Source organism: Chiloscyllium plagiosum, unplaced genomic scaffold (assembly GCF_037043375.1).
Source record: "Chiloscyllium plagiosum isolate Xiang-an unplaced genomic scaffold, Cpla_swu_hap1 HiC_scaffold_4, whole genome shotgun sequence".
NCBI lineage: Eukaryota > Metazoa > Chordata > Chondrichthyes > Orectolobiformes > Hemiscylliidae > Chiloscyllium > Chiloscyllium plagiosum.
In genome coordinates, this window is record NW_028270142.1 from 53,433,409 (window position 1) to 53,454,296 (window position 20,888).

The 20,888-nt window shown below is 41.0% G+C and overlaps 1 protein-coding gene across 6 annotated transcripts in view; it reads left to right on the forward strand.

Annotated features, from left to right (window-relative positions):
- LOC122549185 (cancer-associated gene 1 protein homolog) overlaps positions 1 to 20,888 on the forward strand; it is a 129,802-nt gene that overhangs the window by 62,186 nt on the left and 46,728 nt on the right. For 5 of the 6 annotated variants that reach the window (XM_087985831.1, XM_087985834.1, XM_087985836.1 and 2 more), the window contains 6 exons: positions 734 to 853; positions 3,996 to 4,067; positions 4,826 to 4,930; positions 9,709 to 9,779; positions 13,211 to 13,282; positions 15,536 to 15,639. In XM_087985831.1, coding sequence (XP_087841957.1) covers positions 734 to 853; positions 3,996 to 4,067; positions 4,826 to 4,930; positions 9,709 to 9,779; positions 13,211 to 13,282; positions 15,536 to 15,639 — 544 coding nt within the window. The remainder of the gene's footprint in view (positions 1 to 733; positions 854 to 3,995; positions 4,068 to 4,825; positions 4,931 to 9,708; positions 9,780 to 13,210; positions 13,283 to 15,535; positions 15,640 to 20,888) is intronic. The other variant, XM_087985832.1, reaches the window with a different exon arrangement.

Consider the following 20,888-nt stretch of genomic DNA (forward strand, 5'->3'; position numbering starts at 1 on the left):
CTTCCTTTACAGACAGCTGCCCGATCTGTGGCATAAATAGTGATGAGACTGATGAACCTTTAAAGGGAAAGATAGATGAAAATATCAGTAGGGAAAGTCAGCAGGAGTTTATAGTGGGAGCAAACGTTAATGCATCACTCATGGAGGTTAAACATTAGAAACTGTTTGTAGTCTAAACCTTCAACAATTGCAGTAAAAGTGAGTGCTTCCAGCTAAATGGAGCTAAGAACCCATTTTAAATTTCAATCAAATACTTGCTTCCAAAGTTCTTATTGCTCGTATGTGGGCAGGTGCAAGAATCAATTGTAACAGAGATGTCAGTGATGAATGACACTAGACTCTGAATTTCTTCATACAACTCTAACCTAACCTGATGTCAGTTGACTTTAATTTACGTTATTCACGAAACTCATCTGTCTTTAGCAGAAGCTTCAGCGGTCAGAATCATAGTTTGCCCAGAAATGTCAATGGCTGGATAAAAGGGTCTATAAGGTAGTAAGGCCTCTGCTCCCATTTTGATCCTGTTATGACCCTGCTTTGAGGCACAAACAACTCAGTTAGGACCCAAAATTTGTCCCTTGAAATAAGCAAAGCAGTCATGAAAGGAAGTATGCAAGATATGTACAGCAGCGTATTTTTTTGAAAAACTTTAAAATTGTGATATCACCTAGGGTAATTCATCCACAGTGTCAGGTCAAAGTGTGTTAAGGTGTAAAATATAATTCTGTTCTAGGAATCCAACAGCTGTTCTAATGGAGTGCCACCAGATGGGATTATTGATGATAAAGCACTCACAGATTTGAAGGAAAAAGTACCTGCAGCGAGCAATAAAAGCAAAAATTCAAAACAAGAGGTGAATTGATCTTTAGCACATGCTTATTGCAGACTGTTTTAGTATATGGGCTTTCCAAACTGAGCATAGAATCTCTATAGTGTGGAAGTAGGCCATTTGGCCCAATGAATCCAAACTGATCCTCCGAAGAACATCCCATCCAGATTACACCCCCACCAAAACTATCTCTGTAACCCTGCATTTCCCATGGCTAATTCACCTCGCCAGCACATCTCTGGACACGATGGGCAATTTAGCATGGCCAGTCCACCTGATCTGTACACCTTGGGAGGAAACCCATACACATTATGTGGAAGCTCCACACAGGCAGTCGCTCATGGGTGAAATCAAACCTAAGTTCATGGTGCTGTGAGGGAGCAGTGCTAACCACTAAGGCACTGTGCCCCCAAGATAACCGATCTCAAAAAAAGCAAATCCTATTTCTTTGAATGGAGAATATATTGCAAGAATTTAACCAAGGACCAATTTTTATTTCTAATTATTGTTTTTGAGTGATTGATCGTTCAATTCCCTATTTGACCTTGTACTATGCAGATGCCATAATTGTGTAGTCAACTGCAAAATGTCAAAAGAGTGTGGTCAAGCCTGACTAGTTTTGACTGGAGCAATAACACGTACTGTACAACTGCTTACTTATATGGAATTCTTTCTCTGGTATTTTAACAAAGATTATTATCCTTTTGAAAGTATGATGTGGAGGTGCTGGTGTTGGACTGGGGTGGACAACATTAAAAATCACGGAACACCAGGTTATAGTCCAACGGGTTTATCAGAGTGCTGCTCCTTCATCAGGTAACTATTGGGGCAGGATCATAAGACACAGACTTTATTGCAAAAGATTACAGTGTCATGCATTAAAATGATTATTGAACAAGCCTAGATTGCTGTTAAGTCTTTCATCTTTTAGAATGGGTTGCAGGTTTCGCTTCATTAATATGTAAATCCCAGAACTTCTTTTAAGTCACATTCTGGAGATAACTTAAGGTTTTATGAAAAAAGTAACGTCTCAGCTCAGACAATGTATTAAAAGTGTGAGGTTAGCACCCTTTCGGTTAGTGCCCTCTATTGCCTGCTAGATGGCAGGGCCTGGCAGGATATTAACCGGTTATGTCAGGTCTGGGAGCAAGAGCTAGGAGCGGAGATCTCTTCTGAAACATGGGAGAACATATGGGCGAATACGCGAAAGATCTCAATCTGTAATAGGACATGTGCTACATAGTTATAAGTTCTGCACAGGGCTGATCTGGTACCAGACCGTCTGGTGAAGTTTAAAAATGGGGCATCTTCAGTGTGCCCCAAATGTAAAATAAGTGTAGGTACTCTTACCCATTGCTTCTGGACATGCCACAGGCTCCGTGTTTATTGAAGCGCTGTGGTGGGAGAGATAGGGAGGGTATTGAGGACTGAAGTCAAAGTAGACCTGATATCTCTCCTCTTAGGTCTACCGAATTTACCATCTTTAGGCGGGCATGGGAAGAAACTATTTAATATTCTTGCAGACTATGCACGGAAGAATATTCTGATGAATTGGGTGTATGAGAACATGCCGGGCTTGCTGGGATGACAAATTAATTTTGGAGCACATTCCATTGGACCTTTTTACAAACATGGTGCACCACTCAACAGACCATTTTTATAATACATGGCAGCCCTACTTGAGTTATTTGGAAACAGATTTGCCAGTTGTCTTAACTAGGGTGTTTGTTTAACCAGGATGGTTAGATTTGTCAAGCCCTGGAGGGGGTCTCCTGAGTTCATACGGGTATATATACAATGCTCCCGTTCCTCTGTTTGGGAGCTTTGTGCCGAGCATAGCTGTACTGTACTTTGAGTTTATTTTGTTTTTTTTTTTGTTTTTCTGTCTTTTTTTTTCGGTGTTGTTTTGTATAGTGTTAGGGTTTGTTTTGTATTAGAGGGTAAGTTAATAGTTAGGAGACAGTAGTATTGTTTTTGTTTGTTTTCTTTTTATTATACTGAGATTTGTAATTGATTGTATTTTTCAATAATTTCATATGCTTCTAAAGTTAAAAAAAATTTGCTAATAAATATATTTACAAGAAAAAAGGTGTGAGGTTAGGGTCTGTCTCTATCTGTATCCCAGTCTTGAGTCAGACGGGTTCTAATTCCAAAGTCGGAATTTATAAAATGTTGTATGGATTGATTGCCTGCATTGATCTCAACTGGGACCTTGGGTTCATGTCACACTACACTATACTCTCTCTCTCTCACTCACACTCTCACTCACACTCTCACTCTCACTCTCACTCTCACTCTCTCTCACACTCACGCCGACCCTCTCTCATGCACACACTCCCTCTCTCAGACACACACACGGATGCCCTCACACTCACACCCATGCTCACACATGCTTACACTCCGTCATACTCACGCATACATTCTACCAAGCATGCACACACGCAAACACACACTCTGTCTCCTGCGCACTCACACCCACGCACACACTCACATGCTGTCTCTCTCTCTCTCCCTCCCTTTCTCTTTCTCACATGCACACACACGTGTGTATGTGCGCACACACAAGAATGGGGTGAATTTGCATTTGCAGAATTTTGTTTGCAGATACATTCTATTTTTGTTCAAAAAGCAGACAACCTGCAGGCAGTCAATCCATATAACATTTTATAAATTACTCCTTTCGAAACAGAGCCAGTCTGACTCAAGCTTGGGATACAGACAGACTCTTAACCTCACCTTTAATGCATTGTCTGAGCTGAGATGTCACTTTTTTTTATAAAATCTTAAGTTATCTCGAGAATGTGACTTAAAAGAAGTTCTGGGATTTACATATTAATGAACCAAAACCTGCCACCCATTCTAAAAGATGAAAGACTTAACAGCAACCTAGGTTTGTTCAATGTATCGTTTTAATTGCATGACACTGTAATCATTTGCTATAAGTTCTGTATGTTATGGTCTTTTCTCCATAACCACCTGATGAAGGAGCAGTGCTCCGAAAGCTAGTGCTTTCAACTAAATCTGTTGGACTATAATCAGGTGTTGTGTGATTTTTAACTTTGTCCACCTCAGTCCGACACCGGCTCCTCCACATCTGATCTATTGACACGCACTACACATTAAAAAGGGAGAAACATTTGACAAAGAAAGATTTGTTTCCTTTCAGGAATGTGCAGCAATTGACCCAAAAGTGAGAGAATCTTCAGGCAATTCTACATCCTCTCTCAAAAATAGCAAGGTTAGTGAAGTATTAGAATAAATTTCCCTCCTTGGCATTCTTAGTAGGGGTTTAAATTAATTAATTTTACATCAATTAGTTTTATGTATGGAAAAAAAGGCTGTATATGCATAATTTTCCAATCTGTACTTTCTGTGAACATGGTTCTTTGCAGGAACACACAAGCAAAATGTTTAATTTGAAATTTCTCAAAATACACTTTGGCACCTCTTTTTGAAAGTATTTAATTATTCCCATTCTTATAATTTTTCACACCACTCCCAAGAGTGTGACAAAGCTCCATGTTCCCAATTTTCTACACTTCAACTCACAGAAGCGAAAAAGACCAGGTCTCCAGAACAATGGGTGGTTTCATAATTTCCCTTCATTCCTGATTGGAAATTGTTTTATCTTTTGCAATAAAGTTCCCTCTGTTTGCATGTAGCAGTTTTAAAATAATTTTTAGTATCTGATTAGCTCATTCTGACTGGATCTTCCTCAACTGAGATTGAAAAACATTGATAGTTTTTGTCCATCTCCTGTCCACAAATCCCATGATATATATATATATTCCACTTAAAAGTTTTAACCTTTTAATATTTAATCTTCTATTTTGTCTCATTTCTAGTTTCTATAGTTTCTGTTTATTTTTCTAGATGAACGTGTTGTTTCTGTTCATTTATTGTTAAAGTGCTTCTACCTGGAATATTTGTGTGAGGCATTATAAGGATCATGGTGATCATTTACAGTTCACTTATTTAATTGCAATTAAATTTTAGAATGAAACGGTGCAGAAACGCATTACGAAGAAGAACGAAGAATGCAAGATGCTTGCAGCAGAAAATGTAAAACTTCACAAATGTGTTAAAGAACTGACATGCAAGGTATGAAATGTTTAGATTCGTTTGTTAACCAAACCTATGTTTGTGTGTATGTGTGTCTGATATATATATATATATTTATATAATATATATACAAAGTTATTCAGTTCATATAACAAGTTCTCTCCCGTATCCAGTGGGTACCACAAGTGCTTAATTGCGTTGTCTTTTCCCAAAATGACTTTTTTTTATTTTATATGATAAGTTTTTTGCTGAGCTTTTGAATTGTGTTGCAGTGTCTCTTTTAAAGGCTGGTCCTTTATTTAATTTGGTAAGTAGCTGTATATTGTCTTTATAAAAAGTATATATTAAATACTTAATACATGATAAAAAATGAGGTGGGAGAAATCTTATTTGCATGCTTATGTTGAATTCCTTGCAGAGTATTTTCCATATCCTGCCCAATGCACTGTAACCCAGAATATACATCAAGGTTCTAAATTAATGCTGCAGACCTAATTTAATCGATATTTATGCCATTGCTATATTCATGCAATTGCTTTACAACAACAACCTAAGAATTTCTTGGTTGAAGACATCCTTCCTGCACTAAATTTGCCAATGAAGATGATTTTGGAGTTTGCTTTTAACCAAATTACAAATAAGGAGCACCAGTACCTCCATGATAATGTCAGAAGTGGGGATGTTCGCTGATGATTGCACAAAGTTAAGCACCATCTGCAATTCCTCAGATATTGAAGCAGCAACATCCAGACAATATCCAGGTTTGGGCTCACATATGGCAAGTAAATTTCATGCTATTCAAATGCCAAGCAATAAGAGACAGTTTAACCATTACCTCTTGACATTCAGTGGTGTTACCATCTCTGAATCCCACACTATCAACATCCTGGGGGTTACCATTGACCAAAAACTCAAGTGGACTCCCCACCCACCATACAAACCCAGTGGCGCTGAGCAGGTCACAAGCTAGGAATACTGTGGCAAATAACTCACCTCCTCTCTATCCGAAGCCTGTCCATCATCTACAAAGTATAAGTCAGGAATACTCCTCACTAGGAGCAAATTACTGCGATGTTGGAATCATGCACATGTTGAAAACAACCAATGCTGAAGATCACAATGGGTCAGGCAGCATCCATGGAGAGAGAGCAAGCTAACGTTCAGAGTCTAGGTGACTCCTCTTCAGAGCTGAAGTGTGGAGGTGACAGCATTTATGTTATAGTTTGGGGTGAGGGGTAGTGTGGAGGTAGTGGATGTAGGGTGCTGGTGGAGAAAAGATGTTGGTAGTTCAGATTAAGTGATCAGAATGTGAGAATGGCAGAACAATGGTATGTCTCCTGCCAGACTTGAAATGACAGACAGTCCCCCTGGAGTGGGGGGAGGGGAGAGAGGACATGATAACAGAATGCAACAAGCTAAAAGATAAGAGAAGAAATGGGTCACAATTTGAAGGTGTTGAACTCAGTATTGAATCCAGAAGGCCATAAGGTGCCTAGTCTGAAGCTGAGATGTTGTTCCTCCAGTTTGTGTTGTGATTCACTAGAACACTGCAGCATGCTGAGGACAGATAAGTGGGCATGCGAGCAGGATGCTGTGTTAAAATGACTAGCTACAGGATGATCATGATCTTGCTTGTGCATAGACTGGAGGTGTTCTGCAGAGCGGTCACCCAGTTTACATTTGGTTTCTCCAATGTAGAGCAGGCCACATTGGGTGCAGTGGATATGATATGCAAGGTTGGAGATGGTACAGGTCAAATGCTGCTTCACCTGGAAAGACTAAGCTCTTGGATGGTGAGCAGGGAGGTGATGAAGAGGCAGGTGTTGTATCTTCTGTGGTTACGTGGGTAGGTGCAGCAAGAAGGGGTCTAGTGTTGATGGTTTGAGGAATGGACTAGGATGTCCCAGAGGGAGGGGTCCCTGCGAAATGCAGTCAAGGGCATGAGAAGATGATGTATTTGGTGGTGGCGTTCTGCTGAAGTTGTCTGAAGTAGTGGAGAATGATTCTTTTGAATGCAGAGACTGATGGGATGAAAATTGAGGACAAGGGGAGCCCAGTCACACTGTTGTGAGTGATAGGAAGGGGCAAAGGCGGAAGCAAAGGTGATAGGTCAGATATGGTTGTGGGCCCAGTCAACCACATTGGGTACTGGATTAGTGGTGCTGGGAAAGCATAGCAGTTCAGGCAGCGTCCGAGGAGCAGTAAAATCGACATTTCGGACAAAAGCCCTTCATCGGATGCTGCCTGAACTGCTGTGCTTTTCCAGCAACACTAATCCAGAATCTGGTCTCCAGCATCTGCAGTCATTGATTTTACCTAACCACATTGGGTGGGAAACCAATGGTCATGGAAGAAGAAAGCCATGTTAGCAGCGCTGCTTTGGAAGATGGCATGATCCGAACAGGTGCAACCTAGGCGAAGAAACTGGGAGAATGAGATGGAGTCCTTGCATGACATGGGCTGTGACAAGCTATAGTGAAGGTAGCTATGGGAGTCGATGGCTTTGTAATGAATGGTATTGGACAGTTTATTCCCCGAAATGGAGATAGAGAGGTGAAGGAAAGGAAGGCAAGTATCAGAAATGGATGATGTGAAAGTTATGGCGGGGGTGGGGTGGGGGGGGGGGGGGAGGTGTGTGGAAATTAGAGGCAAAATGAATGAAGGTTTCAAGGTCCTGGTGGGAGCTTGAAGCAGCACTGAAACAACCGTCAATGTATCGTAAAAAGAGCTGTGGGAGGGGGCCAGTGTACAACTGGAACAAGGATCATTCCACATATCCCATAAAGAGTCAGGCATAACAGGGATCCATGTGAATGCCCATTACCTCTCCTTGGATTTAGCAGGTGAGATGAATTAGAGAAGAATTCGCCCAGTGAGAGAACAATTTCAGCCATTTGGAGGATGGTGGTTGATGGGGGATTTTTCAGGCCTCTGTTCGAGGAAGAAGTCGAGAGCTCTCAGTCCAACTTGGTGGGGAATGGAGGTATAGAGGGATTGGACATCCATAGTGAATGGGAGGCAGTTAGGGGCAGGGAGCTGGAAATTGTAATATGGCGGAGGGCATCAGCGAATTCACGGATGTAGTTGGGCAGGGTCTGGACAAGTGGAGTGAGGAAGGAGTCAAAATAGGAGGAAATGAGCTCGGTGGGGCAGGAACAGGCTGATATGATGGTTCTACCAGGACAGTCTGGTTTGTGGATTTTAGTAAGGAGGTAAAAGTGGGCTGTCTGCGTTGGGTGATCGCCATGTTGGAGGCAATGGGAGGAAGATCTCTGGATGTAATAAGCATGGTGACAGTTCTGGCAACAGTTGATATTCGGATATGGAGTCATGGTCCAGAGGCAGTATGAAGAAGTGTCCAAGAGTTGGCACCAAGCCTTTGCAAGGTAAAGATCAGTGCACCAAACTACAACAGCATGACATTTGTCGGCCGAATTGGTAACAAAGTCAGGTTTGGACCTAAGAAAGTGAAATGTGACAATTTCGGAAGGGGACAGGTTAAAGTGGGTGAGAGGAGCAGAGAAATTGAGACAGCCAATGTCCCAAGCCTGGATGGTTGCAGATCCACCAATAACACAAGAAGTTTGACATTATCTAGGACAAAACAGCCTTCTTGTTTGGCACCACTTCCACAAGCATCCACCCCCTCCACCACTATCGCTTAGTTGCAGTAGTCTGTACTATCTGCAAGATGCATTGCAGAAAATTGCCAAACATCCTGAAACGGCACTTTCCATTTGCATGGGATCTTGTGTTATAAGAAAATCACACAACAGCATGCTGTTTGAACTAATGGGGTCCGAATTGCGTTATAGCCAATACATGTAAGGAAAGTTCACATTGTACAAATAATGTTATAAATTCTTCAATTGCGTTAAAGCCAATTTGTGTTGAAGAAACACTTTATAGCAGAACCAACTGTAAATCTTATTTCAGTCACATTAAGTGTTTTGTAGCATGTCTTCAGTTCCCACATATTGTGCACTGCAACATGCTCGCATTTATAGTGACAGTATATATAGCACAAAGCGGGCTGAATTTTTCAGATGAGGTAGGACTGAAGTGTAGAGGCCCTAACGTTTGGTCATTGGTGAGCGTTGTACTCTTCTGCCATGGTGTCAGTCAAGCACCATTCTCACTCTAGGATTATTGGTGAGGTGAGTGGTGACGGCTACCTGCTTGTAAATAAACCCATTCCACCCATCATCCATTTGCACACCAAATGAAGCGAGAACACAGCTAAGGTTTGGAGGTGTTGGCGGTGACTTCCTGGCTGCAGATCGAAATGGATGGGAAATGGGAGCCAACTTTATCCACTTAAGGCAAGCGCCATTTGTATGGCAGCTATCATTGCGCAGCTACCACCATCGGCCATCCAGTGGCGGAGTTGCCTATCTTTGCTGACAACCTAGTAACCATGACCTTACTGCTGTTATTTACAAAAAAAACTTGAGATTTGGAGGCACCTACTCATTTTCCCCCACCCACCCTCAAATTGCCAGTGCCCACTTATACTGGTGATATCATCACTTGAGAACTTCCAATTTACCCTTTTGTCTTTGAGGTCATTGAACCGTTTGTTTTTAGTAATTGATTATAATTATGTTGTCTTGTGTTAGATGGAGGAGTTACAGGAAAACAACAATTAAGTCCAAAACTTAGGAATATACTGAGCTCTAACCATTGGACTCTTCAGGACTGATTAGATCCCTTTAATCACTGCTTGAATGATTATAATACCAGTAGTAGTTTTCCACCATTTGGGCTTTGAGTACATTATTAAATCAGCTGACTTCATTGTTGTTAATTTTCAACAGGTTAATGGATTCAACAAAATCATCCAATTTGCTGACCAAAGACTTCAGATGAATAATTTGCATATTTTGAGGTAAAGCATATTGTAGCAAATCTGCATGCAATATTAGTAGCAACCAGAAATCTGCTTAAACCATGACAATCAAAGAAGGGAGACAGATGGATCATGTGCTTATTTTCATTGGGACAAATGTAATCATTAAAGTACTTAATACTTATGCAAGTGTGATTTGCAGTTTCATAATTTTTTCAGCACAGATCTCTACTGGTCTAAATTTAGAGTATATGAGCTAGACCTTCATGCTCAAAGGGCATCACAGGAATTGAGGAAGGTTCATAGCCTAATTTCTGGGGGTCAGGTGCTGCCTGAAATCGGGACAGCTGACCCCAAAAAATGGTCCGAGGTCGTCATGGGGCAGCTGTCTATGAAGATGGGCTCCTTGCTAAAAAAAAACAAAAAACTGGTTTGGTGCTGTGAGACTTTGTGTCAGCAGCAATAATTAACTGAACTCCCTTTAGAACTCACCCCTCACATACCCTCACCACCCGCACGTTCCCCATGCCCCATTCATGCCCTCTCATACAAACAAAAAACAAGAATAGGCCACTCAGCTCTTAGGATCTGCTCTACCATTTAAATAGATCATGGCTGGTATGATTTTAACTTCAAATCTACATGTCTTCCCTACCCTGATAATCTTTCACCCCCTTGGTAATCATTACCTGTCTATGTGTAACTTAAAAATATGTAACAATTTTGTATCCACTACATTTTGAGGAAGGGAATTGCAAACACTCTCAACCCTCTCAGAGAAAAAAAATTGCTTCCTCATCTCTGTGTTAAACTGACACCCCTTTTTTTAAAGAGAGTTTTATGCTTTCAGCATCCACCCAGAAAAGTCACCTCAGGATCTTTTATGTTTCAATTAGATCACCTCTAATTCTTCTGAACTCCAGAGGATGCAGGTTCAGATTGTCTAACCTTTCCTCATAAAGCTATCCACTTGTTCCAATATTAGTCTAGTAAACCTTCTCTGAACTGCTTCCAACAAATTAACATCCTCCTGTGGGTCTGTGTACAGGACTCCAAGTGCAGTTTCATCAATGCCCGAAGTAACTGAAGCATAAACTCACTGCTCTTTATTCCATTCCCTTCACAATAAACTGTAACATTCTTGATTCGGAGATGTCGGTGTTGGACTGCGGTGTACAAAGTTAAAAATCACACAATACCAGGTTATAGTCCAGCAGGTATAATTGGAAGCACACTAGCTTTCGGAGTGACGCTCCTTCATCAGGTGATTGATCGCCTAAACTGATAATTTCACACTTTTTCGTATTAGGTCCTAATTGCCAGCTCTTTGCCCCCTCACTTAATTTATCTATGTCCCTTTGAAGGCTTCATAAGGCTTCACAACTCCCTATCCTATCTCTCTTCGTGTCATCAGCCTATTTAGCAGTCAATCTTCAATGCATGCAAATATGTTAGCCCCCACACAATGATCTTTAATTTTCCACAGCAACCTTTGTGCATCTTATCAAATGCTTTCTGGAAATGTAGATACATCAACTGGTTTCTCTTTACCTGCAGCAGAAGTTACTTCTTCAAAGGACTCCAATAAATTAGTTAAACATGATTTCATTTTGATAAAATCACGTTTGTTCTACCTGATGAACTGCTCCAAGTGGTTTATCATAATGTTTCTACGAATAGGTTCTAACATTGTCCCTATGATAGACTGTTGTATCCCCCTCCCCAACTCCCCCATGGGTTAGGTAAACAAACAGTTTTCCAAAGAGATCTTAGGCTATGTAAGTGACAAAATGTGACATGGACTATAATGTGGAAAAATGTGAAGTTGTTCATTTTGGAAGGGAGAACAAAAGAACAGACTATTATTTAAATGGAGCGAAATTGCAGAAAGCTGCAACAGGTAGGGACTCTGAGATACTTGTGCTTAAAATCCAGAAAGCTAGCACCCAGGTGCAGCAGGTAATCAGGGATACTAATGGAATGTTAATCCTTATTTCAAGGGAATTGGAGTGTAAGAATAGGAAAGTCTTGCTGTAATTGTACAAGGTGCTGGTGAGACCACATCTGGAGTACTGTGAGCAGTTTTGACCCCCTTTAAGAAAAAACATGGATTTAGGAGGCAGTTCGGAGAAGGTTTATTAGGTTGATCTCTTGTATGTAAGGATTGTGTAATGAGCAAAGGTTACACAGGCTGTGACTCAACTCACTGGAATTTGCAAGAATGAGAGGTGATCTCATTGAAACATATAGGATGCTTAAGGGGCTTGACAAGGTAAATGCTGAGAGAATGTTTCCTCTCATGGAGAGTCTAGAATCAGAGGGCATTGTCTCAGAATTAAGGGGTGTCAATTTAAGACTGATGAGGCAGAATTTCTTCTCTCAGAGAGTACTGAGTCTTTGAAACTCCTTGCTACAGAAAGCTTTGATGCAGAGTTCTTGTGACTATTTTTAAGGCTGAGCTTGATTCTTCATTAATAGGGGAATCAGGGTTCCAGGCAAAGTGGAATGTCGAATCAGCCATGATCCTATTGAATGGCAGAGTATGTCTCTGGAGCTCAGCAGTCTCCTCATGCTCCTTTTGTGTATGGTATTTTGAGACACATATGAGTGAGGTCATATTCACAAAAATAAAAGATAAAGATAATCCCAAACAGTTGATCTTAACTGTAATAGTCAATATTTTAATTGAAGACCCAAGAGCACAGTGTCATTGGACAGTGAGATCCAGGCAAGTGCCCTGAAACTGATAGTGTTTGAATTCAGTTAATTAAGTGGAATTGCAAGCTAATCTCAGTAATGGTGAGCATAAAGCAATTATCCTAAAATCCCACTCGGTTTACTTTAGGAAGGGAAACCTGCCATGCTTACATGGCCTGGCTCTAGGTCAGCAATGTGGTTGACTCATTTTGACTCTACTCTGTACAGACATCTGTTCTGAAAATGAACCATTTACTGAGAAGGGGAAATTGGGCAGAAAAGCTTGTGTGTTAATAATGAAACCTGATTTTCATTGATTCACCGTGGCTGACAGTTAGTGAAGGGAAGGTAAAGGAAAAATATTGCCACATCAGAAATAGTGGGACAGGCAATTTTTTAACCTAATGGAGAGTTTGTCCAGATTCAGGTTTCAGTACATTGATGAAGGCTGGATGGGTAAAATTACTTGTTGACAATAGCATTTATTATATTCGGCCTATTTGTTCAAATGGATATAAAATCACACAAGCCGTTATTTGTATGTACCTATGATCACTTCATTTTTCACAATTATCTCAGGTAATCCTTTACTTCCTTGTGCCTTAAGAGAGAAATCTACCATTTTATCTCTGAATTTTGTATTTTAGATTTAAAAATATTAGGCAAGAGTGAATTATTTCCTTTGTTGATGAAAGAATGAGTATCTAGAGGATTGGGAAATACACCTCAGGCACCATCTGAAAAAAAACTAAAAGGAATGCCTTTATTTCTAGGTTAGAAAAGAAGAACTCCATTTTGTTAGCTGCTTTAAACAAAAGACCCAGAAAAAATGAGTCAAGAGGAAGGTATTGCACTTTTCAATTGAAGCGTATTGGCGAATGAACATAGCACTTTTCATGATATTGGTACATACCAAAGCATTTTACAGTCAACATAATACTTATCTATACTTATGTGAAGTCTTTGCTTTAATTTCATGTTTTCAGTCAAGTACATTTTAAAATTGTGTTAAATCCACAAATACTTGCTTGTTGAGGTCCTGGAGATTTCCATGATTGCAGAGGAAGGAAGTACAGGTTGTTCTACTATAACATGACAGTCGTGTTTCTCTGCAACCAGATGCTATAGAAAATTGCGCTGTGGAAACCCACTATAGAAAATCACATTGTAGAAGACCGCTCATAGAAAATCGCTATATCCCTTCAGTAGAAATTTTGTGCTGTCCAAACAACGTCCATAATTCGTCAATCGTGTTATAGCCAATTCACACTAACGAAACGTGCTTTGTAGCAGAATAACCTGTATGTGCTCTAGTTATGAATTTTGTCAATGAGCAGAAACATATTTTAAGTGTCCACCTGATCAAGACCACTCACGATCTTTTATGTTTAAATTAAGTCATCTCTTCTAAACTCCAGAGGAGACAGGCCTAGCCTGTCTAGCCTTTACCCACCAGGCAAACTGTTCATTCCAGCCATTAGCGTGGTACATGTTCTTTAGCTGAAACTAAGGTAAAAGGTGACCATCATGACCAACTACACTAAATGCAATCTGTCATTTTGGAAGATGTTAGTATTACGTTGAAACTTTTCTTTAGAAAAGCTGTGGTAAGGAGGGAATGTGTCGTAGGAGGGCCTTATACAAGAGCCGAATGGCACAATCCCCCGAATTATCAAACAGCTTCTGGAATAAGATAAAGACTTTAATCTAGAAAGCCAACAAATTTGAGTTTTCCATTAGTATTTTAGGTGCGTTTCACTTTTGCCGTAGTTACTCTTAAAATCACCTCATAGATTGTAGGATTTGCCATTGAAATCCTCCCAGCGCTGTAACAATAATTCCAAATCATTTACTCAAGAGGTACCATTGGTTTGATCACTGAATTTTGTGGGCATTCAATATTTTGCTCGTCTCACTTTCATGAGATGTAAGGAGGAATATCAGCAACATGTCCACAGTCATCTTTTGATCTTTTTATTCTGATGAAATGGAATTCATAAGTGGAGGTAGCAAAGAGTGAGCATGAACACCAGCATGGATCATTTGGGTTGAATGGCCTTTTTTCTCTGCTGGGCATTTGTGGAAATATACCCAAAACCTGGCTTAGTACTAATACTCTGTATTGACCAAATTTAAAGTAATAGTGAAAAGCTTATTTTAAATTCTATTTCATTTTTACCCCAGCAGGAATCTCACTCTTATTGTTTGGTGACTTAATTTCAACTTAATTTCTGGTGATGTGACTGGGCAGAAAACAAGCAAAATGCAAGCCTCATTGATACACAGTTGAACTGTATTAAAATGCTGTGGTTCATTGTAATAATAATGTGTGTATTAAGGGATAATTGTGGAACTGTGATGGATAAGTAAGAGTTAAGATCCACATGCTTATATTTGATGTCCAGCCGTTGCTGGAGTGCTTGAGCGCTCATCAGAATTGCAACTCCCACCAGTGGGACCCGAAAGGCAGCATGGATAATGTAGTCCCCACTGTATGCTGGAGGAAGTGAGCAAATCAGGAAAGTTGTGTGGAGAGAAACACAATTAATGTCTAGAGTTTGAGCTAACTATTGTTCAGAACTGAAAGGGTCTGAAAAATGCTTGTTTCTGTTGTAGACAGAGGGGGAGGGGGTGTGAGAGTGAAAGGAACATATGATGGTGCCTGGAATGTAAACCAGAGTGTAGCAGGTTTAAGGTGAGATGGGGCAAGATTTAAAAGGAAACTAAGGGGTAACTTTTTCATGCAGAGGGTGATGCATGCATGGAATGAGCTGCCAGAGGAAGTGGTGGAGGTGGGTATAATTACAACATTTAAAAGACATCTGGATGGGTACATGACTAGGAATGGTTTAGAGGGACATGGGTAATACTGGTAAATGGGACTAGATTAGTTTGGATGTCTAGTCGATATGGATGAGTTTGACTGAAGGGTCAGCTCCCGTGCTGTATGACTCTAAAAGGTACTGAGTGTGCATGATCTAATTCAATGGTGAAACAGGCTCAAAGGATCGAGTAGCCCACTCCTGTTCCTCTTTTGGTCTAAGGTTGGTTCCAAACCTTGTTGTCATTATTAAACTATTCCCCTCTACCAAAAACAGTTCTCCAGATTCCACAAGTGGCAGCAGTAATGCAAGTGGAAGGGCTTGTCATTCTAAGGCAAAACAGTTCAACCACGATGAAGCTGACCTTTGCTTTGCTAAAGGTAAGCCTTTCTTACTTAGTTTGCATGCTTTGTATTAATGTAAGAATCGTTCCCAAACACTAGGGTTAACCATGTGGACAGGAATTACATTTTACAGCCCAGTCACGTACAGAATCAGTTTTAATGTGAGTTGTGCTGCATTTAATATAATAGCCTGCGTCCCTTTCTATACTTCTGTCTTAAGATTCAAATCCCATCAGATTATCTGGGATCAGTGGTATGCTTCCCTGAGGGTGCATTTACCAACTTCCAATTGATCATCAAGCACTAGAAGTAAAACAATGTCATTGTTACAGATACTCAATTTCCTTAGCAACTTATATCTGTAGGACATCTTTGAACGAAAGTAGTGTTCTAAAGTGCTGCACTAGAACATTATAAGACAAATTATGACACTGAGCCACATAAGGAAATAATTAGAGTGATGTCCAAAAAACCTCATTCAAAGTTAGGTTTTGAGGTGTGACTTAAATGTGGAAAGCAGGATAGATTTAAGGAGGATATCCCAGAGTTAGAATTTAAGCAACTGAAGGCATGTTCACTAATAAGGTGGGGGAGCAGAAGCAGGCCATCCAACCCATTGAGTCTTTTCTGCCATTCAGTGAGATCATGGCTGATCTGATTATCTGCAATTCCACCTTCCCGCCTTTTCCATATAACCCTGGACTGAAACTAGACCTAGACTAATAGATGGATTTTCAATCAGTCTCCGTCTTGAATACGTTTGATGACTCAGCCTCAACAGCCTTCTGGGGTAAAGAATTCCATACACAAAAACTAAAATTGCTGGAGAAACTCAGCAAGTCCGGCAGCATCTATGGAGAGAAAGAGAAAGGAAAGTCAAAGTTTCATGTTCGATGACCCTCCTGCATCAGAGTTTCACCGATTCACTACCCTCTGAGAAAAGAAGTTCCTCCTCAGTGGTGGAGCAGTTAAGGTTGGAGAAGTCTAAGGGGCTAGAATAAAAAGAGCCCAGATGTTTTGGAGGGTTATGAGGCTGGAGGAAACTACAAAGATAAGGAGTGGCAAGACCATGGAGGGATTCAAAAATAAGGATGAAATCTTTAGATCAGGATGTTGTTTTGACTCGGTGCCAATACAAGTCAGTTAGCACAGGATTAATGGGTGAGCAGGACTTGCTGTGAGTAAAGACAAAGAAGGGCAGCAGAGGTTTGAATGACCTAAAGTTTATGGAGGGTACAGCTTAGGTGATGAGCCAGGAGCAGTGCAGCCTCCTGAGGTCCATGTGCAGCAATGACTTCCAGAATCGGCACTGATTGCCATGCATGGAACTCTGGAGCTGAATACAGCTTAGAGGGAACGCTAGCTAGACGTGCATTGAAATAGTTGAGTGTAGAGACAACAGAACCCTGAATAGGGATTTCAGCAGTAGAGAAACTGAGATAAGGACAAAGTCATGGGATGTTACAGAGACAGAAATGAATTAGTCATGACATGAATAAGAGGTCAGAAGCTCACCTGACACCAAGGATGCAAGCTATCTATCTTGATCTCTGACTATTGACAGGGAGCGGGATAGAATGGATAGTTAGGGAACTGAGTTTGGGAACTGAGCAGTGATCCAAAACAATAGCCTTTCTGCTCTGTAGTACTGAATGTTGAATAAGCAATCTGATGGTTTAGCAACGGTGGAGGATTCAAGAGAGGTGATGGTAAGGTTGAGCTGGCTGTCTTCAGTGTACACGTAGCAATTAACATTATATGGAGGAGTGATGAGGCAGGAGCAGGATAAGGGGGTGATTTTCGAGTTGTTCCATAAGTGGGAGGTTGAGAGAGGTGAGAGTTAGATTGTCAGGGATGTGTGGAGGGTGAGAGAGATGGTCACAGCTGATGAGCTTTTATTTCCCAAGATTCTTTCTACTATCCCTAAATACTTTTGCATTGAGTGGGTTTTCATAACCCTGATTGGTTCATCTTGCAGTGCCCCTAATTGGCCATTCAATTAAGATACTCCAAATGGTGGATTCCAAGGAGGTACAGCCTGGCATCACAGCTTACCTTCCAGGAATGGGGGGAATAATTGCAGGAATGGATTAATATAAGTTAAACACAAATCCTTAGCTTGGCCCTGGTCCCCACTCCCTTCCCTAATGATCAAGACTTGGAGCCTAATCTGGTGCTCTCGAGCCCTGTTCTTAAATAAAAAGGGAAAATAAATGCATTAGCCTGGCATTTCTCTGCTCAAGTTGGACAGCATGCGATGATTTTATAGCATATTCCATCTGTCTTGCACGATTCCAATCCGAAACAATGCAAATAACAGAACCTGCTCTTGAGGAGGCCTATTGTCTCTTCCGTGAGTCTAGATTAGAGTGGTGCTGGATTCCTGATGAAGGGCTTTTGCCCAAAATGTCGATTTTACTGATCCTCGGATGCTGCCTGAACTGCTGTGCTTTCCCAGCACCACTCTAATCTAGACTCTGGTTTCCAGCATCTGCAGTCATTGTTTTTACCTATTGTCTCTTCCATGTTGCCCCTGATGGAAGAATGGGCTGCATCACATCTTCACTTGGCCTTAGTCGGGAGGTTGTGTAATGGAGTCATCAGCTATTAGTAACAGAGGGTAGCCCTTTTCTCCCATTAACCTTCTTTGTGAGGCATTCAGCCCTTTAAATGAAGTAGGACATGAGAGTTCCCAGGGTTAGAGGCACCATTGCAACAGCGAAGATACCTGGTGCAGATTTCTGGGGTGTGCTGCAAATGACTTGTACATTGATGGACTGGAATAATTTTCTGTTCATGAAGTCAACCAGATTATGATGTGACCTTGCAAATCTGATGTGTATACTGTATGCCATGCCCTGCACCTGGGAGAAGCCAGCTATATTGGCAAAGTCTACTGCCTGGGATGCGGGATTGAATTTGTAACTAGGAAACAAAGTGAAGTGGTGTGACTTGTCACAAACTGCAGTAACAGTCTTGATATAGTTTGTGGTTTAAAGATTAAGAGATCCTCCACAGGGCCCTCGTGGTTCCTGCAAAGCCGCCAATTTTATTAAAATTTTCACACAGCTGTCACTGTGATGGCTTCAGGCTATTCGTTCAGCTGCAGCAGTCGGATGGTTCTGTGATAGTGACCCAGGACATCCTGTGTCTGTGCTGACACTGCACCTCAGCTGGAGACAATGGTATAGAGAAAGATAGATTCTGTGCCTTGAGTACCTTCTCTCCATCCCAGGGGTACATTCAGCTGCGACTTCATGTGTAGCTGTATGGCATCCTCCAGAGGTTGCAGCTGCTCCTGAGCATATTTGTGCATCCGCAATTTTTTAATGCCTTCATTGCACTGTAGCAACAGTGACGATAGCCCCTGATATAGCTGGATCCACAGGTCCTCCGTGGATCCATAGAAACAGAGCGTGGCATTATAGAAAGCACAGCTGTCATCTTGATAGCCACTGGGATAGAATGGTCACCACCCTTTCAGGTTTCAATTCCTGCTCTAGTAGATGACACAGTATTGTGATGGTGGGACCATCCTTAGCCTAGAGACAATACACCTCACTCCTCTAGAGGAAATTACATCAAGGATATTGGACTTCTGGCCTCCTGTTGCTCCTCTACATCCTGAGGGCCCCTTCAACTGTGATCTTTTTTCATGTGGAGGCTATTCCACGTCTGTTGGAGATCTCTGGTAACGCCTTTGTTTCTCCTCCATTTCTCCATGCTTTCAAAGCACCAAGGCCACAGAGACACAACCCTTGCTGTGGCCAGATCTATTGGTCATGGCTCCAATGAACCGACTTGGGGAATTTCTGAAGCCGAACAGTTTGTATTAATATAAGCAATCTGTATTCACATCATACACAAGTATCACATTTCAGCACAATTCTTCGAACAGTGGGGTGTGTAGGAAATCCACTGCATGCCCTCGCAATTGTCTTTGGAGTTATGTGATCATTTTAAGGTCATCTGTGATTATTTGTATTTCTCAGATGACTGTGATCAAGCTGTAATGACTAATTACAAGGTGATGATTGCTTGTGACCAGGATTTACAGATATTTTCTAATCAGCCTGTTTAGAGATGTTATGTTACAGTTGGGGCTTGAACCTTGGCCTCTGAGCTCAGATGTAAGGACACTACCACTCTGCCACAAGACTCGGCAGAGTTGATTACTGCATTCATTTCATTAGTGGGATACAATGTTTACAGATTACTTCAACCTTTACTATGTGCCTGATTAATCCAATGGGCCTCTCATTGCTTACCAGTAGATTCCACATGTTCAGACAGAGAAACAAAAATTACTCCTGTCCACCCCTGGTGTAATTGCAGCCATTTTTTTTTCATTTCCATTGTGCATTAACGATTCAAATGAGAATGGAAGACAGAATAGATTGCTTTTCACAAAGTGAGTGCAGGCTCAACCTGGTAGTCAAGGGGACACCCACCACTAATTCTTTCATGTGTCATTCATCTTTGCCCTCCCTGTGACACCTTCAGTTCTGACATTCCCATCCTACTATTTCTTTTACATTGTCATCTGCCAACATTATCCTCCAAAACCAGCTACAGATAAGCCATGCCAGCCATCGTATGATGCAGGCCAATGTCAATGTATGCTAGTGGGACTCTCACCATTTTTAGCAATCACCATCTTGCCATTCAAATATTGGATGGAAAATTTTCTCAACATCAAGATTTTTCTGTTGTCACCACATATTTCCCAGCTGGCTCTCAATTACCCATGTTGTTCAGGGGCTGGGAAAATTCAGTCCAAACTCCAGTTTTTAATTCTCAACAGTTGACATGGAATATCTTATGATTAGAAAACCATCAAACCCGCCACAGTCTGGTGTTATCTGCACGGTTTTTGTTAGTCTACACTGGGAACCATGAACAATGTACTATTTTGTCAATGATGTGATTGATATCATGTATTAGAAGCTTGAGTTCACATTGCGTTCTGTTTACAATATCAAAAACAAAGGCTAAGATCCCCAAAGTTGTTTTTTTTTTTTGTCATGAGTTGTTTGGGTTTTTGAGTTTGATTAATAGGAGTCTAAATGCCATGGAGTAGAATTTAAAAGCAGTATGGGATGATACTGTGTCAGCAATTGAGAATTGTGTTGAGCAGTATTCGGAGTTGGCTCCCAAAGTAGTACTGAGATATGTAGGATTGAGCAAAAATTCCTATAATCTGAAATACTGGACAAGACCATGATCATTTCTAATAGCAAAATACTGGACAAAAGCCTCAGCTCAGGCAGCAACAACTACATACA